Source organism: Sander lucioperca, chromosome 12 (genome assembly GCF_008315115.2).
Source record: "Sander lucioperca isolate FBNREF2018 chromosome 12, SLUC_FBN_1.2, whole genome shotgun sequence".
NCBI lineage: Eukaryota > Metazoa > Chordata > Actinopteri > Perciformes > Percidae > Sander > Sander lucioperca.
The window spans coordinates 35,356,811-35,374,965 of NC_050184.1; the positions used below are offsets into that span (position 1 = coordinate 35,356,811).

The 18,155-nt window shown below is 35.8% G+C and overlaps 2 protein-coding genes and 1 long non-coding RNA gene across 5 annotated transcripts in view; 1 reads left to right on the plus strand and 2 right to left on the minus strand.

The window, feature by feature from the left end:
* LOC116043681 (protein pitchfork) overlaps window positions 1-18,155 on the minus strand; it is a 24,064-nt gene that overhangs the window by 3,932 nt on the left and 1,977 nt on the right. Inside the window, exons 1-2 of one of the 3 annotated variants that reach the window (XM_031290542.2) lie at window positions 9,771-10,034; window positions 4,082-4,180 (exon numbers count right to left, since the gene is read on the minus strand). In XM_031290542.2, coding sequence (XP_031146402.1) covers window positions 4,082-4,180; window positions 9,771-9,830 — 159 coding nt within the window. In that variant the 5' untranslated portion in view covers window positions 9,831-10,034. The other 2 variants (XM_031290541.2, XM_031290539.2) reach the window with 2 other exon arrangements.
* The window catches only part of LOC118496422, a 14,897-nt gene continuing 2,999 nt past the window's right edge, over window positions 6,258-18,155 (plus strand). Inside the window, exon 1 of the long non-coding RNA XR_004898985.1 lies at window positions 6,258-6,297. This is a non-coding gene — a long non-coding RNA (uncharacterized LOC118496422). The remainder of the gene's footprint in view (window positions 6,298-18,155) is intronic.
* Window positions 6,283-18,155, minus strand: part of LOC116043674 (V-type proton ATPase subunit S1-like) — a 21,869-nt gene continuing 9,996 nt past the window's right edge. The window contains exon 11 of the mRNA XM_036008043.1: window positions 6,283-6,303. The gene's annotated coding sequence lies outside the window, so the exon portion shown is untranslated. The remainder of the gene's footprint in view (window positions 6,304-18,155) is intronic.

The window sequence follows — 18,155 nt, forward strand, 5'->3', positions numbered from 1 at the left end:
GTTTGGGTATAAGTGAAATATTGGCCTTATATAAAGTGGGAGGCAACCTAGAGCTCACCAGTGAGTGATTCAGCATTCGTAGGATAAATGGGGAAAGTTTATGGCTAAGTACCTTGAAAAATTCGATACAAAAGCCATCTGGTCCTGCTGCCTTATTGTTGGGGAGAGAGGAAATCACATCTTTTACCTCACTCAAATTGATGTCTGCATCTAGTGAGGAGGAAGATTCTTTTGATAATTTAGGCAGTCCCAGATTTTCAAAAAAATTTTCCATAGCCCCTGGATCAGATCCACCCTGTGACTGATAGACCTTTTCATAAAAATCAGCAAAACATTCATTAATTCTTTTAGGATCCGTCAGGGGAATCCCATCATTCCCCTTGATAGAATGTATGGACTTGGACGCCTGAGATTGTCTTAACTGGCGGGCAAGTAACCTTTGGGGTTTATCACCAAACTCAAAATACTTTTGCCTTACTTGGGCCAACAAACGTGAAACATTTTTGGACAATATAGAATTGTACTCATATCTTAATGCTGAGATTTTCTTCAGTACTTCAGATTGATTATCCACTCTATATAGTGCTTCCAAATCTGATAGCTGACTATCTATTTCAGTTAACCTAGCTTTAGATTTTCTTTTTTCCATCGCTTCATAAGATATGATGTGGCCCCTGAGAACAGACTTCATGGCCTCCCAAAGTGTGGAGTCGCTAACTTCACCATTATCATTAGTGTCAATGTAAAGATCAATTTTGCTCGAAAGATAAGAACAAAATTCCTTCTCTTTCAGTAAAGTATTATTTAACCGCCAGTTAAATTCTCCCCGTTTAAGATTCAGATTAAGCTTTAAGGAAACAGGGGCATGGTCTGAAATGAGAATATTATGATAAATGCAATCCACAACTTGTGGTAATAATTTGGAATCCAATATAAAATAATCAATCCTTGAGTAAGATTTATGAACGACTGAAAAATAGGAAAAATCTCTTGCTGTGGGACTAAGGAGCCTCCAAATGTCCACCAAATTATAAGACTGTATCAGATTATTAAGAGCGATACTGCTCCTCGATGTATTAATTTGAGAGTGTTGCCGATCAAGGACTGGATCCAAAACGCAATTAAAGTCTCCACCTAAAATTATATTTGTGTTAGACATATTGGATATAGTGTTAAAAAGGTTCTGGAAGAAAATGGGATCATCAAAGTTTGGGCCATATATATTTATCAAGGTCACAGGTACTGAGTTTAGCTCCCCTTTAACTAATAAATATCTACCTCTATCATCAGAAATGGTTTGCATATGTACAAAGGGAGTGTTTTTCTTAATAAGGATTGCCACTCCTCTTGCTTTTGTGCTAAAGTTTGATTGGAAGACATGTGATGCCCATGGAGGACATAATACTTTAGCGGCAGTTTTTTTAATATGCGTTTCCTGGAGGAAACATATATCGGCCTTGAGTGTACGTATATGAGCATACACTTTTCCTCTTTTTAATGGGCTATTCATCCCCCTTACATTCCAGCTGACTAGATTAACTCCACCTTCACTGTGCTTACTAGGCCCTCTTAACATAAATAGTATCTACAATGTAAAATGGCTTGTCACCTGACCACGGCAAAGAGGATTGTGCAATAAACGAAAAAAGAGATGTGCTGAAGCAAAGAGAACCCTAAACTGAACATATGAACGCACCCCAGAGGGAAAACAAAAACCACGAGCGGTGTTACCATCCCCAAACTGAAAGTCAAAGCTAAACATTGGCGCCAAGTTAAGGCCCACATTAGCATATAACTACTTATCTCCCTACCTACAGTGGAGCAATCCACCTAAAAATGTTCACAAAAAATAAGGCATTTAACCTCACCCAAATTATAATGCAATTGTCGGTCAAGAATCAGTCCATATAACGACCCGATCAAATGTCCATGTCCCAGTCATGAGCCTCTCGACTCAGGAATTTTTCGGCTTCGGCCGGGGTACTGAAGGTGCCCGTGTTGTCGTTAACGGTGACCACAAATCTCGCCGGATGCCTAAAGCCACACCGAATTTTCCTGGCTCTGCACTTCTCCTTGATGTGTTGAAAGGCCATCCGCTTCTTCATGATTGCTGATGTTAAGTCAGGAAAGATGAATACCGGACGCCCGTCATACTGTAGCGGTGCCTTCTCCCTCGCGAGCCTTAGTACCAGCTCCTTTACCTGGAAACGGTGCAGCCTGGCGATGATAGCTCTCGGTTTCCCGTCTTTCGCTGGCGCTGCGCTTCGGTGGGCACGGTCCACATCCACGGGATGATCAAAGTGTTCCTCTCCCAGTAGCTCCGGTAGCAATTTGGTGACAAACTCCGTTGGCTTGCCGTTCTCAGCTTTCTCTTTTATTCCGATTATACGAATGTTTTGCCTGCGAGAGCGGGACTCCAGGTCATCTAATTTAGCTTGCTGTAGCATGCATTGGGAAGCTAGGCTCTCGTGTCGCCTCTCCAGTTCGTCCAGACGTTTTTCGTGCGATTCAACAGCGTCCTCTGTTGTGGACACACGTTCACTAACGGCTGTTAGAGCCGATTTAAGGCTGGAAAGGGACCCATTAAGCTCGTCGAATCTGTCGTCCACGGCACTTTTCATCTTGTGTATTGCTGCTAAAATGTCTTCGTTAGTAGCCGGGAGCTCAGCGCTACCAGCAGTAGCACCAGCTGCAATAGCACCTGCCTGTTCGGTGGTCTCCGCGTCGGCATCTTTTTCGACAAAATCCTCTTCACAAGAACCTTTTTCGGCTCTGAACCCCTTGCCTTTTTTGTCATTTTCCTGCTGCACAGCATATGACCGTTAGTAGTTTATTTAAAGACTTATGGGTGAGATGTAAGCTAGATTGAGGTGGAGCTCCCTACAAACACGTCTACTCCACAGCGTGGTCCGCCATCTTCCCTCTTCAAATTAAGATTTTTGTACATACAAATCAAGAGCTTTTAAAATATGATGCTTCGTTACCAATTAAACTATAACAGTAGAAACAAGTACAGCTGAAACGATTGGTTAATTGACTAATCAATTGTTTATTTGTAATCATTTTGAATTTTGTACTGTTGAATGGTCAAAACAAACATTGGGAAGGCGTCACTTTAAAGAAGATTGATCTATAATGAAAATCATCATTTAACCATTTTATACAAAACATTTAAAAATGAGCTCCACCTCAACCAACAACAGTAAAAGCCTGCTTTTACATATTAATGTGTATCTAATAATCTAATGATACAATATATACAAGTAAAATAGGGGACATTTTTCTGCATTGAGTACTTTTACTTTTGATACATTTTCCTAATAATACTGACATACTTTACTTAAGTAACACTTAACTTAAAGTACTGTTAGTAAATGATCTGAATAATTCCTCCACCACTGATTTATTCCCTTTCATGGGTCAAGCTCCAAAAATAAAACTAATTCCCGTGATGCAACATAATAGCATCTTTTATCAGACACTTTGCGACCTGGTAAATATTCACTTCCTAACCTCACACCATCAGTTTGTAATGTTTTTTTTTTTTTTTAAATTCTATTAAAAAAGTCAAAGCTGGGATAACCAAGCTCTGGAAAGTGCCCTTAATAGGGTTCATACGCATTTTAATCAATACTTTTCCATGACTTTTTGGCAAATTTCCATGACTGTATTCCTGAAAATGTCAGTCGACATTTATACAATAAGAATAAAAATCTTTGTTTACCCTCAGAGGTTTAACAATAAAATGAATGACAATTTATGTGGTTCATAGTGGGATTCGTAATATTGCGCCCCGAATAGAATGTTGAGGTTAAGACGACTACTATTATCCTGTGTTAAAAAAAAATTCCACAACTTTTCCAAAACTTTCTGGGTCTTTTTATGTTTCCAAAACCTTTCCAGGCCTGGAATTTGCATTTTTTTAATTCCATAACTTTTCCAGTTTTTTTCAAAACATATGAACCCTGCCTTAAGACGATATTATACAGCTGTTTCACAGGACGAGTAGACAAATAAACTGAGCTCCATATTTAAAATCAGTGGAATGCCCCATCATTTAAGTTGAATGTGCTTGGTGTACCTTGCTACAGGGTGGAAAGCGTGCTGCAGTCCTCGCAGAGAGACCATATCCTTTCTTACTCCCCGGTATACTCTGTAAGTCGTAGAGTATGGTGCCAAACTGCAAGGGAAATGAAGAGCTCTTTTAGTTATAATCATACTACATAACACAACATGATACAGGGCTGTAATCACCAATTTAACATTGAGGGGGAGACCATTTTCAATTTAAACTTAACTGAGGACTGAGTGCCATTTTAGGAGGTAGCATATGTCATTGGCATATGGCATTTTTCCAACATATTATACTATCTTTTCTTTTTTTTTTACCTATGACTTTTCCAACATATTATACGATTACTATTTCAACATACTACAATATGACCTTTTTTGACTCTTTCAACATGCTATAGTATGACATGACTTTTTTTCGACATACTATACTATGATTTTTTGTGACTTTTATTCAATGTATACTATGACTTTTCAATGTCTACTAGCATGACTTTCTTTGACATATTATACTATTACTTTTTTCAACACACTATAAAGTACTATGACTTTTTCGACATACTATACGATTACTTTTTTCAACATAACTATTACTTTTTTCGAACTACTATACTATGACTGTGACTTTTTCGACATGCTATAACATACTATGATTTTTTGCAACTTTTTTCAACATACTATACTATTATTTTGTATTACTTTTTTCAACATACTAAGTACTATGACTTTTCAACATACTTTTACATTTGGACAATCCATACTATACCTTTTCGACATACTATACTTTGACTTTTTTCGAAATACTATACGACTTTTTTTTTTTTCTTTTTTTTTTTTTTACATACTACACTATACCTTTTCGAAATATTATACTATGACTGACTTTTCAAAATACTGACCTTTTTTGACATAGTATACTTTTATTTTTTTTCAACATACTATAGTTTTACTTTACAAATACTATACGACTTTTCGATATACTATACCATTACTTTTTTCAACATACTATACTACTATAGTAGGGTACTTTCCATAAAATCATCTCTCAATGCAAATCAAACCAGCTATTAGGCTAACTGAAATCAAACCATGCCAATCTCTAGGTATGGTGAAGGGTATGTGATGATGTGGGGCTATTTTAATTCCAAAGGCCAAGGGAACTTTATCTGGATGCATAGTATCCTGGATCCATGAAATAACTGGCCTTTAAAAATAAAAATCTGCCTGCCTCTATGGGAATTTAACATAGAGGTGTACTTACTTATGCCCCCTGTATTTTAAAGCAGCCATATTATGCTCATTTTCAGGTTCATATTGTATTTTAAGGTTGTACCGGAATAGGTTTACATGGTTTAATTTTCAAAAAACACCATATTTTTGTTTTACTGCAGTGCTCTCTCTCTCACTGCTGCAGATCCTCTTTTCAGCTGGTCTCTGTTTTAGCTACAGAGTGAGACCTCTTTTCTTCTTCTTCTTCTGTACTATCTTTGATTGCACTTGCACATGTGCAGTAGCTCAGATGTAGATCATGTCAGCTAGCTAGCTCCATAGACAGTAAAAGAAAGGCTGTTTCTACAACTTTGGTCAGTTACAAGGCAGGATTAGCTGGGAGACTTCTAAATGAGGGCACACATGTAAGTAGTTCTTTTGTAGATTATGGTGAACTTGTGTGTGTTGTAGCAGTGCTTTGCTATTGAGAACGAGGTAGCATGCTAGCGTTAGCATGCTAGCGTTAGCATTAGCGTTAGCATGCTAACGCTACGAGCTAATGGTTGCTGTTAGCCTGCTCGATTTGGCTTGTGACGTCACAAGCCGTGCTGATTTTGACCAGCTCACCCAGAGACTGAAGGCAGGACACATTCAGAAACCGTATCTCACTCTAAACAGCATGGGTGGATTTTTTTCAAAGTTTGTATGTGTGTGGAAGCACCAGAGACACAAAAGAACACCCCAAATCCCAGAAAAAGGGATTTTTTCATAATATGGGCACTTTAAGGAAGAACATTTATTTATTTACGATACATTATTCATTCACAAAGAAAACTGGTGTCTTTAAAGATTGGATTTTTCCTCATTTTTTTAATTAAGGTATTAAGATCAATTTCCTAAAGATGATTTTTTTATTCCTCTTTTTAGTCAACTTAGCATGGGTGTCCTAATTTGTTCACATGTATGTATGTATGTATGTATGTATGTATGTATGTGTGTGTGTGTGTGTGTGTGTGTGTATGTATATATATATATATATATATATATATATATATATATAAGGGCTGTCAATCGATTAAAAAAATGTATCTAATTAATTACATACGCTGTAATTAATTAATCGAAATGAATCGCATACATAATTAACGGTGCCTGAACCGATACTTTTAAGAAAGTAAAAAAAGAAAAGAAAAAAAAGGGTACTAAACAACAGTTGGTGACATTAAATCGGTTTATTGCTAAGGCCATATGGTCAAAATTAAATGATTTAATAATAATGTATAACAATAACTTATTTCACTAGTAAATTGCTGTTGAACGACAAAAACAACCACCAGGTGGGAAAAGGACATTTACAATAACTTCAAATGCACCACGAGGCTGTAGTTTACCAGAGTCATTGAACGCACCGTCTGTGTTGTTTTTCCGACGGCTAAAACACAGTCTAACGTTACACCGTTTAGCGTTAGCTGTCAGCATTTTAACCGTTTTTAATCCAGCTACTAGCTAGCGGTAGGCTAACGTTAGCTGCTGTCGAGTATAGTGTTAACTAGCGTCACGTGCAGCGGTGTTTGTGTTGCCGTCTGTTTCAGAGCATCAGAGAGAAGTGCAGACATATCACTGGCACCAGATTTCGGTAGCCAGGGTTGGCAGGAAGAAGATTTTTACAAGTAAATGTTCCAGGAATGATCCAGGCAGCACATTCTCGTCTCCCTCCTTCATTTTACAGTCAAATGGTGGCTAGAACGGCTGGAATGGATTAATCTGCGTTATTTTTTTTAACGTGTTATTTTTTCTCAGATTAATTAATCGAAATTAACGTGTTATTTTGACAGCCCTAATATATATATATATATATATATATATATATTTTCTTTTTTTTTTTTGCTGGACAATAAATTGTCCCAGAAATTATTGCGATAACCGATAACATTGTCGTTGAGAGACCGTTTTCATCTAATATAATGATAACGGCATAATAATGCAGGTACACCTTTTCAAAGAACAGGAGTTATTTTGGCGACTTAATTAACCCGACCCAGGGTGAGTCTGATGAAAACTGATGTATCTGCCTGGTTCAACTCTGAGATTTTCTCACATTGCACCGCTATGTGAAGGAATAATCTCCAAGATTAGGCTACGTTATGTTCTGTCAGCTCACAGAAATTTAATATTATAGCAGGAAAAGAGTCCCTCCCCCCCCAAAAGCCAATGTGTGCTTCTTTTACCTATATATTTAACGATATCTTTTGCATTTCTAATCCAAACAACGTCACAATTGGCACTGCACTTACTCGTGCCTGTAGCAAGACACCTGTCAAGTTTGAAATCCATCGGACTAACGGTTCGAGAGATATGCGCTTAACATCCACACAGACAGAAAGACGTTCCTGCAATTTATAGATAGAAGATAGATACCTTTTCGACATACTATACTTTGACTTTTTTCGAAATACTAAAACTATACCTTTTCGACAATCTATACTATGACTTTATGACTTGTTTCAATGTAATCTATGACTATTTTTTGACACACTTTACCATGGCTTTGTGACTTTTCTAAATACTGAGCTTTTTCGACACAGTATACTTTTATTTAACATACTATACTTTGACTTTAGAAATACTATACGACTTTTTTCGACATACTATACCATTACTTTTTATTGCTTTTTTATTCAACATACTATACAGTATTATGATTTTTTTTTTTTTTTTACTTTTTTCGACACACTGAATTTTTTATGACTTTTGTAGCATGGCTTTTGTTTTTCGATATACTATACTATGACTTTTTCAACATACTATATACTATTACTTTTTTTCTAACATACTATACAATGACTTTTTCCAACACACTACTCCTGACTTTTGTTACTTTTTTCTAACATACTATATACAGTATGATACTATACTAGGCTCAACAGCGGCTCTACTTCTTACGGACACACTGTCTGCAGAGCTGCTCAGAGCCTTTTATCCCTGCTTCACTGAAAGCATTTTAACATACTGTCTGACTTGCTGGTATGGGAATTGTACAGAAGGCGACCGGAAAAGTCTCCAGAGTCATAAAAACTGCGGAAAAATTATTGGACTCTCCCTGCCCTCTCTGGAGGACACCTTCAGGACCCGCTGCCTCCGCAGAGCTAACAACATCCTGGCAGATAAGACCCACCCGTTATCACCTGTTCTGTCTGATACCCAATGGGAGGCGCTACAGAGCACTCAAATCTCGCACCTACAGACTGAAGGCCAGCTTTTATCCAAGAGCCATCATCGAACTGAACAAAATCAAACATTTCCTTACCTTGGTGGCATGAACTATATTTGCAATAATACAACCAATGCAATACTGTTTACATGCTTTTAAAATGCTTGTTCATATATTTATTGACTGGGATGACAGCATGCGTGTATGTTAGAGTGTATGTTAAGAGTATTTATTTTTCATTGTACACAAGCTTGTGGAATGACAATAAAGTCTATACTACTACTTTTCCCGAAATATTATACCATGACTTTATGACTTCTTCCGGCAAACAATACTATGACTTTATCCGAGATACTATACTATTACTTTTAATCGACATACTATGACTTTTTTTGTAATACTATACTATGACTTTGACATTTTTCGACATACTATCCAATGACTTTTGTGACTTTTAACATACTATACTATGACTTTTTTCAACATACTTTACAGTACCTTACTTTTTCCGACATACAATTGTAACACAATTCTGCCCTACAGGTCTTATGAATAGCGCCCAGATTTGTTTACGTACACTCAATGTGAATGCTCTCTATAATGTATGTCAGAAATGTGTTGAGTGTGTGACTGTCTACTTGCATAAGGATAAAACACTGTAAATGTGTGGATGATTTCACTTGCACTACACCATTAAACCCATATAAACAATATACCTTTACAAAATATACTTTACTGCACCTTTAAAATTAGTAAATTAAAACATTAAACCTAAATAGGTCTCAGAAATGACAATGGGAATAAAATAAAATAGTCTGCCAAATTACCAATCTCAGGGAAATTTCACCAAAACAAATGCAGCAGTTGCAGTTTTCAACCTATTGCCCATAAGTCTAGCAGCAAATGTATAATAACGGCACTTTAAACAAACTCACCTACAGTTATGTCACTCAAAACGTCAACAATCACAATATGAAAATGCACAAGATATAAGTGGGCCCACACTTTAAACAAAATAAACAAAAAAAACCCGGAAACTTATTTTATTGAATCCCCCGATGAAGGCCTGGCGTGCGTTGGGCCACAGAAAAAGTCGGCCGATGAACGTGGCCGCGATTGTATGGGTTACTCACCCCGCTGATGTTCAGGTTACCTCGGTAGCCTACTAGACTCAGTCGTTGTCGGCGGAGACCACGGGTCAATGGTAAACACTCCTTGAACAGTCCGGTAAAAAGAGACTCTCTCATACGATGTCGCCAGAGATGCAGCTGGGCTTTACCTGGTCACCCAGTGCGCTACCTGGTTCTCCAAAGCTACAAAACTCGCCGATGATTAGCATCTGAGCTAACGTTACTGAAGTTCATGCACACTAGGGGCGGCGTGGCTTCTGGCTAAGTTGGCGGCTAAATACACGACTTCTTCAGTAAACACACTGCACTGTAACTCCTAATTAACAGCGGCTGGAATTTTATCTTTCACTCGATTAGTAGGGGTATTACATAAGTCTATGCAAAACGTAACCACTCCGATATACGCTTTATGTGTTAGCAAAGAATTTCTAATATGGGAAGAAGTTCCACTCTCTCGTTACTTCCGGCTTCTGAACTGGTTGCAGTTCCACCAGAGTTCCATATAGGGGGTGCTCACAGGCCAGTGCAGAATGAATGGGACTCTATACTCTATACCCCTCAAAATCCACTTTTCTCAGGATATCATTTTTTGTCTAGTAATTTGAATGTTGCATTCGAAAGGGGAGGCTAAGAAAATACACACTGCTGGGAGTTAGATTTTTTTAAAGTGGCTTTTTTGTTCTAAAAAGCCTTTTAAAATGTCAATGACGTCATACACATATACAGCCAGAGATACTACTTTACGGCAAACTCTGAGTCGCTTCCTTTTTTCTCTCGAGGCATCGACAACACAGCTGACAGGTTAGGCTCTCCCTGTCAATACACGTGCTAGAAAGAGGTTTGCTAATGTTTTAAAGACGACGCCGAAATATTCACTCTGGCATTCTGGTTCTGCTTCGGATGCCGTCAAGCGGGATCTCCGATCGTAATCAGTCCTTCACTGACCAATCAGCATTCATTAGCAGAATGCTAGCGTGTTATGGGCAACAACGACTCAACCTGTAACAAATCAAAAGGGCATAAGTACTCGTTCATTCAACTTTTGACCTATAATCCATGTTGAACTTGCAAAAACTACAATCAAATCTGAGATTTCTCAACGACAATCAGGCGAAAGAGACAAATTTAGCCGTCTAGCTCCATAGGGTCCCATTCATTTTGCACTGGACCGTGATCACCCCCAGTGGAACTCTGGTGGAACTGCAACCAAAGTAGGTACAATGGGGCTTAATAGAGAGTGTAACGGCTTTCCGTAGACGGGCTTTGGTGTTAGCTTTCTCGTCGTCTTCTCCCTGGTCTCTTCCTCCTCCCAGAGCCAAGGTGGCTGGATAACGAGAGAGTCGCGACATGAGATGCAGCGACGAACTGCTCTCACACACAAACCTTCACTAGGTGTTTTCCTGCCCCCCAACCAATCAACAGCGAAGGGACATTATGATGTCTAATTAGAGGTTGGATACACAAACAGCATGATAGGATGCGAAATTCATCAGGTCAGGTTTTTAACCATAGACTGTGTCGGTACACGATCCGTTCTGGCTGCACGATCCGTTCTGCACATGCGCAAGATAATACTGTTTTACCGAGGATATGACCTGCACGATCTGTTCCACGCTAGCCTATGGCTAGCCTCCACCAGGAAGCTAACGTTAGTTTAGCTAACAGCTAATTCGACTAACCGCTAGCTGACAACTAGATTCAGTCTAAAATAACGTTAACTCAAACGTAATGGGAAAAGCAGGCTACAGCTAAATTAAGACTTCACAGTAATAACAATAAAGACAAGTATTGAGTGATTGGATTTTAAATGAGCACAAGTAAAGTAGAACTGATGTAACAGCTGTTATATATGTTAGGTGTTTGTTATATATGTCAACGTTTATTTTCAAGTTTTATTTTGAGGGTCTTTTAAAGTTATTACATGCTGTCTCAGCTAGCAGTTAGCCGAATTAGCTGTTAGCTAAACTAACGTTAGCTTGCCTGTGGAGGCTAACGGCAGACCGCTACAATCAGCTAGTGGTTAGCCGAATGAGCCATTAGCTAAACTAACGTTAGCTTGCCTGTGGAGGCTAACGGCAGACCGCTACAATCAGCTAGCGGTTAGCCGAATTAGCTGTTAGCTAAACTAACGTTAGCTTGGCTGTCGACCGGAAGCGTGGAACAGATCGTGCAGTGTCGTAAATCCTCGTACAACCGCGCATGCGCGAACATTTTGCGCATGTGCAGAACGGATCGTGTACCGACAGACTGTATATAAGAATGGACCAATAGATCCCGTTGCTCTGGATGGAGACCAGTGAAGGCCTTTAGAAGCCTCCAACTGAGAGAAACGACGTAAATGTGACGTGAGCAACGTGTCTGAAAGTTGTGAGTCTTCTGGTAGCTGTGCCAAGAGAAATCTCAATCATTCCGAATCTTGCAGAGACCAAGGGGGTAAGCTTCGCTTCAAAGCTCGAATCTCCTATGGCGCCATTTTGATCCTACAAAGCGATCACCCCCCGTTAGCATTCCATTGATTGCCATTCATTTTGACGTCACTTTGACAGCGAATAACTTTACATCTGAAGCGTTTAAAGACTTTATTGTCCATTGTTTATTTCTAAAGAAACACAACAATGTATAAAAGGCTCCATTACCTTGTACCTCACGTTATGGCTCCGTAATATACGTTTTTGTAAAAATAGGCTAACGATTGTGTCATAACCACGCGACTTACTGTCGCATAGTAGAGGAATTACCATATAGTACAGGAGAAGCTCGCAGGCAGTTTGGACTTACATTAGTTGTTTAAGTTTAATTACTTATGTTAACTAGCATTTTAGTTAGCAATAATTAGCCTGTGTCCATGTTATCTCCTTACATATACCTACGCTCTCCTTCTCTGCAAGATTGGGAATTATTGAGATTTCTCTTGGCACAGCTACCAGAAGACTTCCAACTTTCAGACACGTTGCTCACGTCACATTTACGTTGTTTCTCTCAGTTGGAGGCTGCGCAGTAACGCTCAGCGCTCACCGGAAAAGTGCTTCTAAAGGCCTTCACTGGTCTCCGTCCAGAGCAACGGGATCTGTTGGTCCATTCTTATATACAGTCTATGGCAGAGACGGAGAGCGTAGGTATATGTAAGGAGATAACGTGGACACAGGCTAATTATTGCTAACTAAAATGCTAGTTAACATTAGTAATTACACTTAAACAGCTAATGTAAGTCCAAACTGCCTGCGAGCTTCTCCTGTACTATACGGTAATTCCTCTACTATGCGACAGTAAGTCGCGTGGTTATGACACAATCGTTAGCCTATTTTTACAAAAACGTATACTACGGAGCCATAACGTGAGGTACAAGGTAATGGAGCCTTTTATACATTGTCGTGTTTCTTTAGAAATAAACAATGGACAAATAAAGTCTTTAAACGCTTCAGATGTAAAGTTATTCGCTGTCAAAGTGACGCCAAAATGAATGGCAGTCAATGGGATGCTAACGTCGGGTGATCGCTTTGTAGCATCAAAATGGCGCCATAGGAGATTCGAGCTCTGGAGCGAAGCTTACCCCCTTGTTTTTAACCAGTTTTTAACACACCACGTGTAATTACCTTGTTGCATTCACAGTCTTTAGGAAATCTCCAATGTAAATGGATACGATTCAAACATTACAATTAACACAATTAACTGTACACACATGAACATGAACATGGAATATAACCTAGGGTTTTAACCCTTATGTTGTCCTCGGGTCAAATTTGACTCATTTTCAAAGATTTTGATAACAGAAATATAGCTTTCAACCAAATTGCCCAAATATAACAATGGATGCGTGGATGTACGTTGTATGGAACCCATACAACATTTTAACAAATTAATGATTACTTCCATTGAGTTTTGGGTGTTTTATTACATTTTTAGCATTTGAAAAAATAATTTAAATGGTTTCAAAACAGTACCCTGAAACTACACTTTGAAATTCTGTGATCCACTCAACATCCTCTGATCTTTACTATTAGTCCAAATAATTCATAATTTCTGCTTTTTTTAGCTACAAAAATTGGGTTATAATGTAATATAAATTAGGTTTATTGCCCATGAATTTAAAAAAGTGACGGAAAAAGCGGCAAAAACCTTTTAAAAAGCGTCAGAAGCATCAAAAAATGGGTACAAAAAAAAAGCGTTACAATTTTTTTTGACTCAACAAGTTCTTGGTCGACAGGAAGACAACACAAGGGTTAAGGCAAAATAACCAGGGGGTTACACTATACTATGACTTTTTCGACATACTATATTATTACTTTTTTCGACATACTATACTATGACTTTTTTCGACATACTGTACTATGGCTTTTTTGGCCATAATATACTAGGACTTTTTTCAACATACTATACAATGGCTTTTTAATTACTTTTTTCATCATACTATGCTATGACTTTTTTCAACATACAATGCTATGACATTTTTATCACTTTTTTCGACATACTTTATCATGGCTTTTTTTATCACTTTTTTGGACATATTATGCTATGGCTTTTTTATCACTTTTTGGACATACTATACTATGACTTTTTTGGACACTTTTTCAACATACTATACAGGCCATGACTTTTTTGATATTCTATACTATGAAAATTTTGTGACTTTTTTCAATCTACTATATTACAACTTTTTTTGACATATACTATGACTTTTGTATGACTTTTTGGACATACTTTACTATGAATTTTTTGGACATACTATACTATGGCTTTTTTAGACATACTATGCTATGACTTTTTTATCACTTTTTTGGACATACTATACTATGGCATCTTTTATCACTTTTTTGGACATACTATACTATGGCTTTTTTCGACATACTTTACCATGGCTTTTTTATCACTTTTTTGGATATACTATACTATGGCTTTTTTGGACATACTATACTATGGCTTTTTATAAAAAAAATTTCAATATGCTATATTATGGCTTTTTTATAAAAACATTTGCCATGCTATATTATGGCTTTTTTTTAATAATTTTTTTCAAAATACTATACCATGGCTTTTTTTTATCACTTTATTCAACATACTATACTATGACTTTTTAATGACTTTTTAGGACATACTATACTATGGCTTTTTATCACTTTTTTCGACATACTATACTATGGCTTTTTTCTAAATACTTTACCGTGGTTTTTCCTTTTTTGGACATACTATACTATGACTTTTTTGGACATAATATACTATGGCTTTTTTATCACTTTTTTGGACATAATATACTATGGCTTTTTTATCCCTTTTTGGACATACTTTACTATGAATTTTTTCGACATACTATACTATGGCTTTTTTGGACATACTATACTATGGCTTTTTTGGACATACTATACTATGGCTTTTTTATCCCTTTTTGGACATACTTTACTATGAATTTTTTCGACATACTATACTATGGCTTTTTTATCACTTTTTTCGACATACTATACTATGGCTTTTTTGGACATACTATACTATGGCTTTTTTATCACTTTTTTCGACATACTATACTATGGCTTTTTTGGACATACTATACTATGGCTTTTTTTATCTCTTTTTGGACATACTATATTATGACTTTTTTCGACATACTATACTATGACTTTTTTTAGACATACTATGCTATGCCTTTTTTATCACTTTTTTCAACATACTATATACTATGGCTTTTTTATCACTTTTTTGGACATACTATACTATGGCTTTTTCGGACATAATATACTATGGCATTTTTTATCACTTTTTTGGACATAATATACTATGACTTTTTTGGACATACTATAATGGCTTTTTTCGACATACTATACCATGGTTTTTTTTATCACTTTTTTCAAAATACTATACCATGGCTTTTTTTTATCACTTTATTCAACATACTATACTATGACTTTTTAATGACTTTTTAGGACATATTATACTATGGCTTTTTTATCACTTTTTTGGACATACTATACTATGGCTTTTTTCGAAATACTTTACCGTGGCTTTTCCTTTTTTGGACATACTATACTATGACTTTTTTGGACATACTATACTATGGTTTTTTTGGACATACTATACTATGACTTTTTTGGACATACTATACTATGACTTTTTTATCACTTTTTTGGACATACTATACTATGGCATCTTTTATCACTTTTTTGGACATACTATACTATGGCTTTTTTCGACATACTTTACCATGGCTTTTTTATCACTTTTTTGGATATACTATACTATGGCTTTTTTGGACATACTATACTATGGCTTTTTATAAAAAAAATTTCAATATGCTATATTATGGCTTTTTTATAAAAACATTTGCCATGCTATATTATGGCTTTTTTTTAATACTTTACCGTGGTTTTTCCTTTTTTGGACATACTATACTATGACTTTTTTGGACATAATATACTATGGCTTTTTTATCACTTTTTTGGACATAATATACTATGGCTTTTTTATCCCTTTTTGGACATACTTTACTATGAATTTTTTCGACATACTATACTATGGCTTTTTTGGACATACTATACTATGGCTTTTTTGGACATACTATACTATGGCTTTTTTATCCCTTTTTGGACATACTTTACTATGAATTTTTTCGACATACTATACTATGGCTTTTTTATCACTTTTTTCGACATACTATACTATGGCTTTTTTGGACATACTATACTATGGCTTTTTTATCACTTTTTTCGACATACTATACTATGGCTTTTTTGGACATACTATACTATGGCTTTTTTTATCTCTTTTTGGACATACTATATTATGACTTTTTTCGACATACTATACTATGACTTTTTTTAGACATACTATGCTATGCCTTTTTTATCACTTTTTTCGACATACTATATACTATGGCTTTTTTATCACTTTTTTGGACATACTATACTATGGCTTTTTCGGACATAATATACTATGGCATTTTTTATCACTTTTTTGGACATAATATACTATGACTTTTTTGGACATACTATAATGGCTTTTTTCGACATACTATACCATGGTTTTTTTTATCACTTTTTTCAAAATACTATACCATGGCTTTTTTTTATCACTTTATTCAACATACTATACTATGACTTTTTAATGACTTTTTAGGACATATTATACTATGGCTTTTTTATCACTTTTTTGGACATACTATACTATGGCTTTTTTCGAAATACTTTACCGTGGCTTTTCCTTTTTTGGACATACTATACTATGACTTTTTTGGACATACTATACTATGGTTTTTTTGGACATACTATACTATGACTTTTTTGGACATAATATACTATGGCTTTTTTATCACTTTTTTGGACATAATATACTATGGCTTTTTTATCCCTTTTTGGACATACTTTACTATGAATTTTTTCGACATACTATACTATGGCTTTTTTGGACATACTATACTATGGCTTTTTTATCCCTTTTTGGACATACTTTACTATGAATTTTTTGGACATACTATACTATGGCTTTTTTATCACTTTTTTCGACATACTATACTATGGCTTTTTTGGACATACTATACTATGGCTTTTTTTATCCCTTTTTGGACATACTATATTATGACTTTTTTCGACATACTATACTATGACTTTTTTTAGACATACTATGCTATGCCTTTTTTATCACTTTTTTCAACATACTATATACTATGGCTTTTTTATCACTTTTTTGGACATACTATACTATGGCTTTTTCGGACATAATATACTATGGCATTTTTTATCACTTTTTTGGACATAATATACTATGACTTTTTTGGACATACTATAATGGCTTTTTTCGACATACTATACCATGGTTTTTTTTATCACTTTTTTCAAAATACTATACCATGGCTTTTTTTTATCACTTTATTCAACATACTATACTATGACTTTTTAATGACTTTTTAGGACATATTATACTATGGCTTTTTTATCACTTTTTTGGACATACTATACTATGGCTTTTTTCGAAATACTTTACCGTGGCTTTTCCTTTTTTGGACATACTATACTATGACTTTTTTGGACATACTATACTATGGTTTTTTTGGACATACTATACTATGACTTTTTTATCACTTTTTTGGACATACTTTACTATGGCTTTTTTGGACATACTATACTATGGCTTTTTTATCACTTTTTTTGACATACTATATTATGACCTTTTTGGACATACTATACTATGTCTTTTTTATCACTTTTTTGGACATAATATACTATGACTTTTTTGGACATACTATACTATGGCTTATTTTGACATACTATACTATGGCTTTTTTGGACATACTATATACTATGGCTTTTTTATCACTTTTTTGGACATACTATACTATGGCTTTTCGGACATAATATACTATGGCTTTTTATCAATTTTTTTTCAATATGCTATATTATGGCTTTTTTATAATTTTTTTGCCATGCTATATTATGGCTTTTTTAATCACTTTTTTCAAAATACTATACCATGGTTTTTTTTATCACTTTTTTTAAAATACTATACTATGACTTTTTAATGACTTTTTAGGACATACTATACTATGGTTTTTT